General features: G+C 38.4%; 1 protein-coding gene across 3 annotated transcripts in view; it reads left to right on the top strand.

Moving 5' to 3' along the window:
- The window catches only part of SPATA13 (spermatogenesis associated 13), a 90642-nt gene that overhangs the window by 30746 nt on the left and 42536 nt on the right, over positions 1-17360 (top strand). For 2 of the 3 annotated variants that reach the window (XM_087937159.1, XM_087937158.1), the window contains exon 2: positions 8167-9945. In XM_087937159.1, coding sequence (XP_087793285.1) covers positions 8209-9945 — 1737 coding nt within the window. In that variant the 5' untranslated portion in view covers positions 8167-8208. Of the gene's footprint in view, positions 1-1283; positions 1698-8166; positions 9946-17360 lie in introns of those variants that run through there. The other variant, XM_026708791.2, reaches the window with a different exon arrangement.

The raw sequence follows: 17360 nt of genomic DNA, 5'->3' as shown, positions 1-17360 counted from the left end.
TAGCCATGGAATTGGAAGTTTATTCTTGGATATGTATTTTAAACTGAAATCTGATTTTAATTCCTGCAATTCTGGAAGATTGATCATCTGAACCATTAATACAGGAACTTTTCCTACATCTGGTGAACTGCTAGATGGGAAGACTGCAACCCAAGAGAACTGGAGGGCACCAGAATGAGACAAGCTGTGTCACATCAGAATAGAATAGAATAGAATAGAATAGAATTCTTTATTGACCAAGTGTGATTGGGCACAAAAAAGAATTTGTTTTGGTGTATATACTCTTAGTGAACATAAAAGAAAAGATACATTTGTCAAAGAGTCAAGAATCATAAGCTACATCACTTAATAATAGTCATAGGGTACAATAAGCAATCAAATCATACTAGGAAACAGTCAATAAAAATCGTTAGGATACAAGCAACAAGGTTACAGTCATACAATCATAAGTAGGAGGAGATGGGTGAAAGGAAGGATGAGAGGATTAGTAGTAATAGTAATGCAGACTTTGTAAATAGTGGGACAGCGTTGAGGGAATTATTTGTTTAGCAGAGTGATGGCTTTCAGGGAAAAAACTGTCCTTGTGTCTAGTTGTTCTGGTGTGCAGTGTGCTTTGTAGCATCGTTTTGAGGGAAGGAGTTGAAACAGTTTATGTCCGGGATGTGAGGGGTCTGTAAATATTTTCACAGTACTCTCTTTGACTCGTGCAGTATACAGGTCCTCAATGGAAGGCAAGTAATTGTTTTTTCTGCAGTCCTAATTACTCTCTGGAGTCTGTGTCTGCCCTGTTGAGTTACAGAGCCAAACCAGACAGTTATAGAAGTGCAGATGACAGACTCAATCCTTCCTCTGAAGAACTGTTTCAGCAGCTCCTTGGACAGTTTGAGCTTTCTGAGTTAGCGTGACTTACAACAATGCATCACTGCCCTGACTTAACCAACATAGCGTGTTTTAAAATAAAGTTTCGTCGATGGCCCCAGTTAAAAACAGCGGCTCCTTTCCATCGGCCGGCCTTCGGATAACTTCGCCAGCCAGCCTCCCTTTGTCTCCGGCAGGGTCGCAAGGAGGGCAAGAAGAGAGGGTGGGGGTGGGGGGAAATCGACGCTTTTGAGTGTGTGGGCTCCCCCCTAAGAGAGCTCCGTGCTTTTTGCAGTCTCGGCCGCTTCCAAAAATCCCGGTCAACTTCGATTGCCTTTTTGCAAATAAGGAGAGCGGGACTTTGGGCTGAAAAAGCCACAACGGGGAGCCTCAGCCCGCAACGCTTCTCTCCCCTTGCCGGGACTGAGCGAGAAGAAGCGACGGAAAGCGAAAGGGGAGAAACTTCGCGGCAGCCCGATAAGTAATACTAGCCAAGTCCCTGTCCTCATGAGCAACTCGGTCCCTCTCCCCCGCCCGCCCCCCCTCCGCCACAAGCGCTCTGCACGCCTTGCACCCTCCTCTCCGCTCCAGTGTGCCTGAAGGGCTTCTCCACCCTCTGTTCCGGTTGCTGCCATAGTGATGCGTGGAAGCAGATTAGCCTCCGCTACCCAGGGGAGGGGAAAAGACGCCGCCGCTGCAGCAGCAGCAGCAGCAGCCAGAAAGGGAGGCTTCTCTTCTTCCTCCCGCGTCCATGTAGAAGCATTTAGGGGACCCTCTCCGGGCGATTGCTGCTTCCTAGCCCGATTAGCGCATGCAGACGTTCGGTTCCCTTTTCCCAGGTAACTTGGTGCCACCATTGGTGGGAGGGAGGGAGGAGCGCTCGTGGTTAGGCTGCCCTGCTTTCTTTGTCGCTTGAGCGCACTGAGGTGGTTGCTTTTGCGCACTTTTGCGCTTTGTTTTGTACTTTAAGTATTTCTCTTCCCCCCCACCCGCCGCTTTTTAAAAAATTATTTCCTGGGATTCCTGAAAGGAGAGCCTGGGAGCCCAGCAGGTGCCGGGTTCACGAGTTGTAGAAAAGTTCAAAGCAAGAAAAAAGAAAAGGAAGGAAGGAAGGAAGGAAAAGAAAGAAAGAAAGAAAGTTGGAAGTAAAAAGAGAGAAGGGTGAGGAGGGAGACGTCATCCTTGGCTGCCAAGCGAGAAAGTGATGCACTGAAGTAACAATTTTGAGTGGCCATTGTTCCCTACTTTTCACTGTATAGTCATGCCTTCTGCTTCTAGTGGGAATAGATGGTTATTTTAGAAGTATATGTGTAAGCGGGGCGACTGCCTTCCATTATAATGTCTTGTCCTGCTGTAACTTTCTTAAACCCAATGCCCCAGATGTTTTGAACTGTGTAGCCCTAGCCATCTCCAGACAACGGATACCACGTGATTGAGGTAAACCCAGTATACTTGGAAAATACGCAAATGGGGGAAAATCTATTTCGACACTATCCAACACTAACCTTGCCTTTAATTGTTCTGGTTTTGCATGTGTCCGCTGAGAAGTTCAGAAGTAAACATCATTTCATCTGGATTTATTTCATTGTTCAGGATGGTAACTCTTAAAACAGTTGTCATGTTTTCTCCCCTCCCTTTCTAAATTTTAGAATTATCTGTACAAATTTGTGAAGTATAATTGGAGAAATGCTGATGAAAGAGTATTTGAATTTGAAGCTCCTATACGTAATCTGCAAAACAGTTCCCGCAGCATGTGAAGCAGCCCCTTGTAAATGTTTAGATTTAAGCACGTCTTGGTGGGAGTAAGAAATGTCTATAGCAGAATGGAGAGTGAAGCTGAAAAGATTTCAATAGGGCAGCAGGGCAGCAGAATTAAAGGAGGATGTTGAATATCTCTTGGAAACACACTAAGCTCTTGTCTGCTGCTGTGTAATGCCACTTTTAAAAGGAGGAAAATAGAGACTATAAGGGAAATAGTACTAGTTTAGGATGAAGTTAATTGAAACAAAACATTTCTAAGAGTGTTTATGGAGTATATATAAAAGACTGCTTATGCAACATGTTTTTGTATTTAACCAGAAATTAAAACAAGATTGGAGCACTTAATGCTGGCTTGAATGAGCAAATATTCCACTTGGAATGTTAAGAATATATTGCTTATTTATGTGGATAGGTGCTAGATGTCTCTTTCCACCCTTCTTCCTCTTTAATATTGATTTGAATTCTGGATTTCAGCGTATTGATTCCATTTGTTATTTTGATGGTACAATTTATAGCTTTCACAAATCTCAAGGATGTCCTAAAAGTGAAGGCCTAAATGTGAATAGTGTATAGTAGTTTCTGGTCCTGCAAATCTCTCCCCACTTTCATGGGTTGCTAAGAGAGCTTTTCTCTTCTAAATTAACTGAGGAAGTGTTTACAAGAATGGCTTCCACTGACTATTAGCAGATACTGTGGGTGATTTGTGTTAGAAAGACCTCGATAAAGCCTTGCATGGCTTGTATTTTGGTTTGTGCTTTGTCAGGGAATCCTGAAGAGCAGGTAAAGAGGCGGAATTGAAGCACTAGACTGGTACAAATGCAAGCAGGAAATATCATTTTGAATGAGTTCAAATCTTTAGGAGCAAAGGAATTGCATCCTAGGTTAATAGATGAACTGGCAGGTGAGTTGGCCAAATTCCAAAGGAATATTATCTTTAAGAAATCCTAGAGAACCGGTGAATATCAGATGACTGGAGAAGGACAAATGTTGTCCCTCTCTTCAAAAAAGGTAAACAAAGATTCAGGAAACTATAGATTAGTGAATCTGACCTGGATTCCTGGGAAGATTCTAGAACAGCTCATGAAGATACTGATTTGCAATCTATTTTAAAATAATGTGATAATTATCAAAAATTAGCACATTGTCAAAAACTAATCTTGGAGGGCTAACTTTTTGTGAGATTTTTTATCTATTGAACTCCTGAATGAAGTGTGGGAATGCTATAGATTTAATGTATCTTGCATTTAGCAAACACAACCATAACATGTTTCCCCCCCAAATAATTTTATTAGAGATTACCGTTAAAAAGAATAAAAACTATGCAAACTACAAAAACATAAAAGGAAAAGGAAAAATATAACATTTAAAAAATAAAATAAAAGAAACTTCCTGTCTCATCCCAACAAGTTCACACAATTCAGGAAAATCTATTGCCAACTCTTTAAGTTAAAATATATACACTGTTCACCCAATATCTCATCTTAACTAAAAACAACTTCTGTTGTTGTCATTAATTCCTTATCAGCAAATGTCTAGTAGGAGTTTTAGATATAACTATCTTAATCTCTTGATCAATTAAGCCAACTTTGTATTCCTTTCTTAAACTTTAAAAAAACATAACATAAATTCTTGACCTCTTCAAGTAGAGCCTTGCATCTTGCATACTTGTCATCTTTTTTAATCCTCCCACCTACCCAATCTTTCCAAACTTTAGCAAGTCTCTTTTTTATATCTCATAAGAGATATTCGTCCTTTTTTTGTCACTTCTCAAAAAAACCCTTCAAAACTTTAACAGATCTGTTTTGTATGTCCAGCCAAAATAAAGAGGGGTAGGAATCCACCTCTCTTCTGGTTTGTATATCTTCTTTAGGCATTAGGCATCAGGGGCTATCCTGGAGAAGTAAGTATTTGGACGGTACAGTGAGTCCAGAATGGAATGGTGCAGATAATTTTGAAGGCTTCTTGGGTGGCACATGTAACACCACTGTTACATGAGCTATCCTGGCTGTGGATCTGCTTCGAAGTGTCATTCAGGCTGTTGGTCATTACCTTTAAATACCGTGAAAGAGAAGCTGTTGGCTGGAAGTGGCTAATGTAGCTACAGAGAAGCTGCCACCACCTCAAACCTGTTCTCTTTTTAGTTTGTTTTAAGCTTTTGCAATTTTAATCTGTTTTTATATTTAAAATTATTTTTAATCCATGTTTTACTATGTTGTAAGCCACTTGGAGCCATCTTAGGTCATGAGATGAGTAATATGTTAATTTGATAAATAAATCAGAGCGCCATTCTGTTTCATTTGAAAGTTCATTATATCCTTTTCTTTATCCTTCTCATTACTTGCCACATTCATATCCATGTTCAGATTAATATCAAACTTATCTAGAGTCTTTTGTTCTTATTCCATTGCCTCCTTAACAGTCCATGTATTCGTCATTTCTGATAATGTCAATATTTTTCAAGTGTTCAATTTTTCATAAAAAAAAATCTCAGAATATTTCTCTTGTATACATTCTTTTGTTATCCTCTAGCTCTCCTCTAGTGTCCAACACTTAAAATGCCAATAGTTTGTTTGTATAAAGAAAAGGCAAACAGTGACAATTTCCCATGGGAGGAACTCTTCCAGAAGTTTAAAATTGTAATTCCAAGTCCACTTGCCTTTATTCTGTTAAACTTTGTAAAATCCATATTCCAACATCCTTTTGCTGTTTAATTTGGAAAAAATATTTTTCAAAAACTTTCGAAATCATATTTAAAAGTTATCTAAGGAGAAGGTAACTCATTTAGCAAATGCAGTATAACATATTGTTCTGAAGGGTCTTAATCTTTAAAATTGAAAAGCAAATTGAGAGTGATTAAGCAGTGAGGCTTGGTTGAGCTTAGTTCTTTAAAGGATGGCTGTGTTGATGACCATGAACAAAGATTGTTCCTCCCTTGATTTGCAGATGCTCAACCCATAAGCATGCTGTAAAATGACAGTCCTATGGCTTACGCATGAGAAGCTACTGTGTGAACCTCAGCATGAGCTATTTCAAGTTCTCCCTTACCATGGGGAAATATTTTATTTATTTTTATTTTATTTATTTGTCAAGCATGTATTAGATAACAGATATAATTAGAACTTGGTTATGATTACATGAAATGGGTATGAATAAAAGGGGACATTAGGGCAGGGACAGTAGGCACATTGGTGTGCTTATGCATGCCCTTACAGATCTCTTAGGAATGGGGTGAGGTCAATAGTAGACAGCCTGTTAAAGTTTTGGGGGTTTGGGGAAGAAACCAGAGAGTCAGGTAGTGCATTCAGGCATTGACAACTCTGTTGCTGAAGTCAGATTTTCTGCAATCGAGTTTGGAGCGGTTTACCTTAAGTTTGTATCTATTGTGTGCTCGTGTATTGTTGTGGTTGAAGCTGAAGTAGTCATTGACAGGTAGGACATTGTAGCAGATAATTTTATGTACTATGCTTAGGTCAGACTGAAGGCAGCATAGTTCTAAGTTATCTAAGCCCAAAATTTCAAGTCTGGCGGTATAAGGTATTTTGTGGCGAGCAGAAGAGTGGAGGACTCTTCTCGTGAAATATCTCCGGATTCTCTCAATTATATTAATGTCTGATATGCAGTGCGGGTTCCAGACAGATGAGCTGTATTCGAGAATTGGTCTAGCAAATGCTTTATATGGTCTAGTTAGATGTACAATATTACCAGAGAAGAAGCTACACAAGATTAGGTTAATGCTTTTTTGGTAATGTTGTTATAATGCGCTCTGGCTCTTTTATCCAGCTGTAACACTTTTCTTTTACCAAAAAAAGGGACACTAGCTACTGGTAACCATGACTTTGAACCAGAAGTCGATATCCATTACATGCTAATTAGGAAACTGGGCAAGCTGAATGGCATGATAATTAAATGGATATATAAGTGTCATGAAAAAAAAATGCTTCTTAATGGTTGTTCATCCATTTGGAAACAGGTAGCAAGTGGGGTTCAGTAGACATCATATATTCTTCAGTATTTTCTTTCATTACTTGAAGAGTTTGAGGAAATGCTTGTCAAATGTTCAGATGACATAATATTAGAAGGGAGAGTTAATAATTTACAGGAAATATGAAATTCAAAATGATCTTGATAGGTTGGAGAAATGGGCTCCGAGAGAAAAGCATTTAGGAAACCAAAATAAAATTCTCAGGTGCAGGATAGTTGATACCTGGTGTGTTAATGGTATGATATTTTTGGAATATCAGTGGTTTACAAACCGATTGGCCAAAAAGGCAAATCAAAATGTAGACTGCATCATGAAGAATTACTTTCAAAGCCCAAGAAATTCCATTTTATTCTGCCTCGGTCAGACCTGACATCCTCTGCTGGCTCTTGTTCCATAGTATGTCTCATTTTGAAAACAGTTCAGATAAATCGGGACAGGCAATAAACATAATCAGGGGTACTAGAAACCGAGTTCTCAAGAGAGAATGAAAAAGCTGCTTATGTTTAGCATTCAGAAATGGTAATTGAAGGGACTGTTCTTCCAACACCTGAAAGATTGTCACACAGAAGATTAATACATCCTGTCTCCTTCCACAATGCAGGGCAGAGAATAATGGATTTAAGTTGCAGGGAGGCAGATTCTGATTGAATAGGATGGGGTTTGACAATGGAATTATTTATCCAGAGAGGCTATTTCCCTATTTCCCTTTCATGAGATATGTTCTTGCAGATGCTAGACAGCCATCTGCTGGGATGCTTTAATTTAGATTTCTGCACTGAGTATGAGGTTGAACGCAATGGCTTAGATGATCCTTTCCATTTTTATAATTCTATTCTTTTAGGTGGAGTTCATAATTGTATTGAGTCATTACAGCTTGGTTTTTGGTTAATATAATTCAACAATCAATCATAATGGTTTGTAAACCACAAGTTATAGCTCAATATGTATGAATTTTATCAGTTGTGGGTTATTAAAATGCCCAGATTTTCATAGTGTGATTTCACATAGCTTTCCAGAATTGTGGGGAGGAGATTAAAGGTAAATATGGGACCAGCTTACTCACAAAAAAGCTTCATTCATACCCCCAGTCTTAAAATGTCTGTCCCTAGTCACACAAAATCAATTGAAAATTACATTGCTTGGATGATTGATTTGTGACTCCAGCTATTCACAAGGAGTCCAAACTCTATGACTTGCTTAGTGTGATGTCTCAAATTCAAACTGTGTATGACTTGCTTATTATGATGTATCAATCAGTAACCTGTCTGAACCAATGGAAGCTTCAAATAGATTCTGATAAAGTTATACAGTTGGTAGATTGAATTTCTATGGCTGAAAGAATTAATGTTAGAAATAACTGCCTATTACCAGGATCTAAGTCAGCAGAGTAAGTAACATCTGATAATATTCATTTAATTAATAACAAGATTACCGTAGCATCATTTTAAAAATACTTTCTCAGCTATACTAGAGGGCCTTACAAACCTTTTCTATCATACAGAGAATTGCTCTCTTCTTATGAATGGAGAAAAATCCTAAATGCTGACTTTGTTTTCTTGATGCAGGCAGTGCAGGCTACTGGAGAGCTGAATTCACCGAAAATATGTATGAAAAAGGAGCTTGAAAAATGTGCAGTTGAACAAAGGCTTCAGAATGGAGAAGATGAAGATCAAGCAGTCATGAGCCATGACTCCTCTTCTTGTACAAAAACTGAAAACATGACGAGTTGGCAGAATGGCTTGGGAAATGCCACCTCTGTTATCTGTATAGTAATGGATAATAAAGAATCAGGGAGCAATACTACCTCATTATGTCATAATGGGGGGATCAGCACAAATAACAAAAATGGAAATAACAATCAGGACGATAAAACCAGTCCTTCCAAAATAATGCATTTTTTCCCCACTCCTCGTAAGAGGTCCAGCTCCAATGTAGAGCGGCCTCGTTCAGTTATAGTTATGGGGAACTCGTCAACATGGAATGCTTTGTCTTCCCTTAGAAAAATGGGATCTTTCAAGAAGTTAAAATCATCAGTTCTCCAAGGAATTCCAGCCAAAGAAGATCCAGATAACCTAAAGGATAGCCTGTCAGAGAACCAAACCAGGAAGTACATTCCAAACAATACAACAGTGAGACTTCAGACAAACAGGTATTCTTATTCGGGGCCTTTACATGACAGTACCACAGATAACACAGTGGTTTCTGATAATTCTGATGGAGAGGAAGATTCCTTCCTGAGGAACACTCATCGATCACGCAGCATCAGGCGTGCTTATGCAACTGGCCGTATAAATTTATTAGATGGTGATAAAACCCAGGACCCTCAAAGCAATACCAAAATGGTCATGCAGGAATCCCAGATTTGTGAAATTGTAGGGAAAGATCTAGAATGTCCTAAGGTGCTCTACAGGAGGAGTAAGAGCAGCGATAATCTGAATTTTCTCAAAAAGAGCTCGTTCAAAAGGAAGTCAACCTCAAACCTCACCGACCTCAAAGCTGTAAACGAAAAGCATTTGCCACCAAGAACCATGAGTATGTCATCAACTGACTCAGACAAAGCCAACAGGAACTCAGAGCGGAAATCAAAACGTTGGAAGAGCCCAATTAGAGCGAAGGATTTTGACAGAGTTTTGAAACTTGTCAGTAACATAACTGATGGTGCTTTGAAGAAGGACTGTCCTAGGACCGATATTTCTTCCCCTGGTGAACAGAACCAAAAGACAAGACCGAACAGCAGGCTCCATGAGGACTATTCCCGCAGGGTTTCCAGCAGCACTGAGAATGAGAGGAGGAAGTGTCCGTCATCCCGGCGCCACCCAGCCTCAGCTCCTTCCAGGTACACCATCCAGTGTCCTGAGGATTACTCTGATGGTTTACCTTCTGCATTAAATGTCGATGCTACAGGCCATTGGATGTCATCCTGTGATCTTTCAGACTTGGTTTGTTCTCCACCTCCACTTCAGAACCCTGGGTCAATTCCTGATGAAGTTTTCCATGAAGATTTTGAGGGGTCAAAAAACTCCAGTCCATTTACATACAGCACTGAGCCCCCCCACCATCCTGCGAGACCCACCGTTCCCAAGCCTCAGAGTCTTAATGCTGAAAGCATCAAGTGCAACATGGATATCCATTGTCCAGACCGGTACAGTACCCTGTCGCTCAGCTCAGTGGAAAGTGAGGGAAGAGGGGAGGGGCCGTCTGCCAAGTTGGGGAAGAGTCCTGTTTGCTTCCAGGATTCTGTGCAAGCCGTATACTGCGACGATACAAATGAAGACAGTGGCATCAGCAGCCATTCTCAGCTAAGTCTGAACTTAGCTATGAGCGCTGATGAAAAGAAGGAAGAGGTAAGAAGGAAAGTAAGCACTTTTAAAAACAATCAGTAATGCTTTATATGGTCATCCTGTGGCTCAGCTGTCTTGTGCTTACCTGTATTTTACCTTTCATAGAATGCTTTCCTTTATTTATGCAGAAATAAACCCTCATGGGTAGAACTTTTGAAAAAATGAAAGTAGCACCAATTTATTTTGCTTCCCTATACATAAGAATAACAACAGTTCTAGCAGAAAGGTTGCTTATGGGCCTTTTCAAGGACAGTTTTATTGCATATCATAAGGTTAGAAGCTTGGAGCAGGTTCAAGACCAAGCAGGTCTAGTGAAAATTGCCGGATTCTTGACAGAAAACATTTAGTGTAAATTGCATGCCTGTGTTGATGGTAGTAAACTAGTAACTGATCTGGCAACCAGCCCTAAACTTGTTAAGCTTAGAAATGCACAATGTATATGTGAATATCAGTATAGCATTCATGGCATATATTGTATTTAAATGGCAATATATGTTGGTAAATGATTTTAATATGCATTGGTTAGAAGTAAGGATACCATTATTTTCTACCATCAATTTATAAAGTATCATTTGGGATGTAATGCAATTATTATGATTTTTGTAAACTGTTTCTTTTTTTTTAAACTTACATTTTGCTTATTTCTTCTCAGCAACCCCTAATCTATACAGCGTCCAATAACTCAGAATCATTAAAATGTTTAACATTTTAGGAGCTGTGGTGGCATTAAGAGCTACGGTGGTGTAGCGGTTACAATGTAGAATTGTAGACTAATTCTGCCAACTGCCAGCAGTTCGATTCTCACCAGGCTCAAGGTTAACTCAGCCTTTCATCCTTCTAAGGTTGATAAAATAAGGGCCCAGATTGTTGGGGACAACATGCTGACTCTGTAAAATTGCTTAGAGACGGCTGCAAAGCACTATGAAGCGGTATAGAAGTCTAAATGCTTTTGCTATTGCCATTTTGTATTAGCAAGAAAAGTGCTATGGTCACTGTTTCTGGCTGTACCCTGAGAACATGAGCAGTGTGTCCTGTGGTTTGGATTCCTGGCCCATCTAATCCAGGAGTCTTTCTCGCAGTAGCCACCCAACTGCACAGGAAGCCCCTGGTCTCCCAGTAGGTGGCCTTCAGAGACAATCACACTACCATCAAGGCTGATAATCATGGATCCCCATGATTTCCATGAACTGATCCAACCCTTTCTTGAACCAGCCAAGCTATATCTCATGGTAGTGAATTCCAAAATTAAATTACATGTGGTGTAAAAAGTATTTTCTTTGGCCTGTCCTGATGCTTCCAAGATTCAGTTTCATTTGGTGACCTCTAGGCCTAACATCTGGGGAAGGAGAAAATAGCTCTCCTTGTTCACTCTATCCATACTGCCTTTGCATACCCCAGTGGTATTTCCTCTCTTTTTTTTAAGACTAAAAGGACCCAAATATTGCTGCGTTTCCTCATAGGGAAAACTGCTTCACCATCTCTATCATTTTAGTTAACCTTCTGACAACCTTAATTATGTCATTATAGATTTTAATACCTAGACTTTTCTATGTCATTTGAGCATTCATTTTGATTTTTTTAAATGCAAATTTCTGTTCCTTGTGACTTTACAGAATGGCTTGAATTTTGCCTAATTAAAGTTCAGAGCCTGTGGTTGCTCAAGATTTTTATTGGAAAAGAGTAAAATATCATGTTAAAAGCATTTTACCCTTGTCTTCCAATTACTGTTGCCTTTTCAGTGTTCTTGTAAAGTTTGAAAGTTGAAGCCAGAGAGTAGAACTATGCTAAATACGAGAAATGTGTGGAAGAACAGGAAAAGGAAACTGGGTTAACAACTTGTGGCTTTTAACTTAACTCTTCTTTTTTATTTAGTTTCCTGTTTCTTAATTACCATTCTTAACTTGCAACATACGCTGACAGTCATAATGTTTCGGAGAGCTTTTAAAAGGATCCATATAGACAGGCATTTCTTTCTTTCTTTCTTTCTTTCTTTCTTTCTTTCTTTCTTTCTTTCTTTCTTTCTTTCTTTCTTTCTTTCTTTCTTTCCGTGATTATAATACAACTATAGATTTCATAAACTTCTCTACTGAATTTAACAGCTCCATCACTTGATGCAATAAAGCATATTGCAAAAGAATTATATAAGCCATTTTCTTCCATCTGTTTGTGGCTACTTCACTGAATCTCTGCTGTGCCACATTTTAGATATCATCCTACCTTGGTTATTTAGAGCAGTTACCTATAACTCTGCAAGTTTATTCTAAAATCTTTGATGTTGTTGATACATGAAAAATTTTCTGGCTTTGGCTTGTCACATCTGATTTGTTGATTTATTTTTATCCCACTTTTATTATTTTTTATAATTTACTCAAAGTGGTAAACATACCTAACCCACTTCTCCTATTTTCCACACAACAACAACCTATGAGGTGCATTGAGCTGAGAGAGGATAACTAGCCCAAATCACCCAGCTGGCTTTTATGTCACTGTACCAGTGACTCTGAACTGATAAACCAAAGACAGTAATGCAGACTTTATTTCCACAGTTGGGGGTTTCATTGTATGAAAGATAAGACCACAGAACAATACTGAAAAGTTAATGGGTAAATTTTTTGTACTGAACCTGTTTTATATATATTTATCTCCTATTCTTCTTTGGAATAAACTTGAGCAAATCGATCAAAGAGGCATAAATCAGATGGAATATTTTTTTGACATAGCAAAATGGTAGAAGAAACACTACATTAGAAGCTCTCAGGTTAGAATCCCTGGGAGTATTACTACGGAAGGATATCATTTCCATCATCCAGGTAAAAGGATACAAAGTATAGGATTTGGGAAAGTTCAACCGCTAAACCATAGTAGAACAATAGAATAAAGTTTTTAGATTATAGTATTTTGTGTTTAATACCGTTGTTACTGATTTAATGGAGAAGCCTTAGATGGAGTGAATCTTTCTCCACAGGGATTAAAAAACTGAAATGAGAGCTGAAAGATTTTGTGTTCCTAGTTTTGGCTACACTTAATGTGCTGGTGTTGATGTAGTAAAATCAGAACGTTCATAATCAGTGAATCTATAAATCCACATTTTTCATGAAACAGATGGAAAATTAAAGCCCTCCATTAATGTCATTATTTAACCTCTTTTAAAGGGAAAACTGACCCTGTTGCCTTGGGAAATCAATCTGTTTGTACTCTCAACATGCCCCCTAGTGGTACCCATGGAAGCTTCACAGGTTCAAATTTCAAAAAAATTATGATGTTCTGCCATTTAAACCTCTTAATTATCCAGAAAATCCCTTTAAATATAGCGAATGGTCAGTTAGTGTTGTTGAGAGTTCAGTGTTCCTGCAGAATTTTGCAATTCCCATTAGATTTACAGAATACTTTAGTAAGGACTTCAAAAGCACAAATAGATATAATGTTATCATAATAGCTATAAATAATTACAGGAGACTGTGAGTTCTAGTCCCACTTTAGGCATAAAGAACTGGCTGGGTGACTTTGGGCCACTCATTCTCTCCTACACCAATTCATCTCACAAAGTCGTTGTAGGAGAGATAGAAGGAAGAAGGAGCATTAGGACTGTTTGCAACCTTGAGTTATTTATAAAGTAACTCTGTAATAAAGATGGATGAAAAATCTAGTTCTCAACAAATAAAACAGCCTCTATACATGTTGATTCCTGATAACAATTTATGCTGTAAGCCAGTGTTACTGCTGCAGCATGCTGGCTTGTTTGTGGCTTGCCAAATGCTAACGATGGATGACAAAAGCAGTGTTTTGCTGCCAGCTCCTCCCCCTTTAGGGACCATGCCAGCTTATGACACGTGTAGAAAAAGCAGGTATTCGGCACTATTGCACATATAGAAGAAGCCGGGCTTGTGCTTCAGTGCTGTTTTCATCATTTTGCTCCCCCACTCCTGCGGATGCTGATTTGATAACCGAAGCTTATGATTAATAAATTTAATGAAGTTTAATATATAGAAAAATATAATCAAGTAAAGGTAAGCAAGATTCATTCAGGCCCTACAACATAATTAGTTCTGTAATGAAGCCCGTGACCTTTATTATCTAAACAATTGAGCAAATGCATTAATCATTATCCATAACAAGGATGTGGATGCCAGCTTAGTTTCCCTCTCTGTCAGCTGTTGCAGAAGGACAGCAGTAGACCTTAGTTCACAAGGTTCGGTTGTATCATCTAGATTTCACACCGTTTTAGTGTAGATAATAAACCTAATTATCACTCAACTCTTTTTTTTTTTTGTGGCTTTGAATCAGCCTTGTCTCTTGGTGACTATAATGTTTCATTTGAGAATCTGAGAGGCAGTTTGTTGTAGTGGTTAAGAAACTAGGAGACTGAGTTCTAGTCCTGCTACAGGCTTGAAGCCAGTTAAATGTTATTGGGGGAAGAAGAAAAAATAGGATCCAAGAGTGTTAGATATTTTGCTGCCCTACCTTGCCTTGAAATACTCACCCATGCATAATACAATAATAATGATCTGTGTTTATAATATGGTATTTTAGCATGGAAGAAACCAGCTTAACTTTCTAGTCCTCCTGAATTTCTCTGTGCTCAGTGGGCTGATGTTGGATCAAATATACTGTATTTTCTATTAATCCTTTCTGAAAACAAGCCACAATAGCATTTCTGCTCTTGAGAATGGTGTGCATAAGCCAGGACATGACTACCATAGAATACTGGATGTCTTGAGACAGAGGTTCCTAGAGGTTTGGGACTGCTTGTTCTCATAATTCCCAGCCACTGGGCTGCAGAGCAATGGAATTATAATTGCCAGATTGAAGAAGGCTGACTTTAGGGAATGCCAACAGTAAGCAAAGCCTATGCTACTCTCTTATCAGGATCTGTTCTGGATCTTGTTTTACCTGCTGAGTATGAAGAGTTGCGGTCCATTATATAGCAATGCTCATAAACTCTACTTGGAAAGTGTATTTTTGCAGGAAGAAAAATCAAAATCACATTTAGGGCAAAACACCTCTGTTTATTCTCTATTAGTCCTTTTCCATGTGAGTATCCCTACAACAGAAATATACACCCCTAAACAGGATTGCATATATAAAGCCTTATCTATTTACTTATTTGAATCCTGGTTATTTTTACAAAGAGCTCAAGGCTATTTCCAACATATCCAACATATTTTCCTCCTCTTTCTTTCATCACAAGAGCAACCTTGTAAGGTGAGTTGGGGGTTGAGAAGAGGGCAAGTGGCCCAAAGACACCCAGATGGCTTTCATGGTTAAAGCAGCACTAGAAGTCACCATCTTTGGCTTTCTAGCCTGGTGCCTTAACCACTGCACCAAACTCTCTCCATCTTGAGGGTTAGAAAAAGCAGATTGGATTGTTATAATTTGCTATTTGGTTTCAAAAAACATGTACAGTAGACCCATCACTGTTTTGCTCCACCCCATTCCAACTTTCAGGAGGCTATTTTTTTCTAAATGTATCTTTCAGTAACCATGATTACCTGAAGCTTCCAAAATCTAAAACTCAACCTTGTGTTTTCCAACTGTTGGGATTTCAACTTTCACGAAACACTCAAGTAAAAACTACATCTGTATATAGTTATTTTCCATAGATTTAAAGATTTTACAAATTAGATTGGTAAGAATAAAAATAGCTTAGGATGAATTAGTAAATGAAGATTTACATGGCTAATATGAACTTATTTGCTAGTTGTCCTAGAAGCATTTTGTTAGGAGCAGATAACAAATCCTTGTTTTTGTTGCAAATACGTCAAGCCATCTGGATTATGGGAGGCAAGGCCATTGCTGCATCACAGGTTACAAATCTTTCTATGAATTCTTTGTTTCCATCAAGTGAAAATGAAACATTAAAGATTAAACATTTGACCATTCTTTTCCAATCTCAGGAGACTGGAGAAGTATTCAGAGAAAAGTGGGGGGAGGAAATCTATTTAGGATTTTTAATGATAGCAATGTTCTTGTCCTTTCTCCAGTCTTAATGCTAAGAACTTTTCATTCCTTGGCACAATCATCACCCAAGAACAAGGGATGAAATGTGCAGAGGAATGAAACAAGAACGAAACTGAAAGAGCTAACTTGAATGGTGGAACCCATTGAAATGACAGGAGATGCAGAAGAAACGAGAAGCCAAATACAGGTTGTTCATTACTCTTAAGTGTTACTTGGAAACAGACTAACAAATATAGAGCTTACGGTAAGCTATGAAAAACAATGATGGATTTTCTCATAGTTACGAGCGGGTTTTTTAAAAAAAATCATCTTCAGAGATTATGGCAGCACGTAAAATTATCTAGCCATAGTCACCTGAAGAAGATATGGGTTATTTCCTGGAAGAGAACCTTGAAACTTAATTTGGCTCAACTTTGACCATCTCATATTAGTAAAACCAGCTGAAAATGGAAAAGGATTAAGTTTTGATACCTGGGAAACAAATTTATGAATCTAAAGCTCAATGAACTGGGTTTCAAAAACATGTCAACATAAAGGCCAAATGATACTGTTCAATAAGTTTGCATTAAAATTTGTCATATGGTTGTTGATTTGTGCAAAGTACTGATGGTTGATCTGTTGGCTTACTGGAAACAGAATCTTTTAATTTTTTTAATACAATTTTTTTGTGTTAAATGCAGCTGTGCTGCATTTAAATATCAAAATATTTTAATATATCTACAAATTCATGTTGCCTTAATCAACTATTAACTCAACATTTACAGCTGGTTGTTTAATTATAACAATTAACAAGTTATTTAGGTTATAGATTGGAAGTAATATCTTATTTTGCAACTACCTGTGTTCAACAGCTGCAGAGAAATTGGTGTAGGTCAGATACATACAGTAGATAATTTTATCCTTCTATTTTGGATGTGAAAAAAATCTTAACAAATGGAAAACTGATCAGTTACCAGGTTATATGATCCCAGGGTGTAATTTAATTTATTATTTACATTTTTATGTCACTTATCTTCCTTATAAGGTGACTCTGGGTGACTTACAGATTTTAAAAAGACAATAGAAAAATAAAATATTAAAACTATGCAAGTTAAAAATGTAAAACTATTAAAAACAACAGGACTAAGAGACAGACAGCATGGAGAGGATGTCCTCTTATCCTATCAACCACCTCCAGCAGTGAGTGCCCCTCTGGGAGCCCCAAGCTAGCCAGCAAAATCAAGTTTTAATATCCTTCGGGAAGGCCTAAAGCAGCAGCTCCCAACTTTTGGGCAACCAGACACAGGTTCCACTGAGAGAGTTTTTTCCACAAATGGCGGGGGGGGGGGGTTGGTTTTCAGTGCTGTCTGCATCCCACAAATAGGGTTTCGCTTGTTTGTGCGGCAGAATTGCTTAATTACAGTTTGAAAGTTCATAGAGAAGATAAAGGTTGAGACAGTTGGTGCCTCTATTACCTGACA

Source organism: Pseudonaja textilis, chromosome 7, assembly GCF_049901715.1.
Source record: "Pseudonaja textilis isolate UNSWEBS1 chromosome 7, rPseTex1.2, whole genome shotgun sequence".
Taxonomy (NCBI): Eukaryota; Metazoa; Chordata; class Lepidosauria; order Squamata; family Elapidae; genus Pseudonaja; species Pseudonaja textilis.
This window is presented reverse-complemented; position numbering and strand designations above follow the sequence as displayed.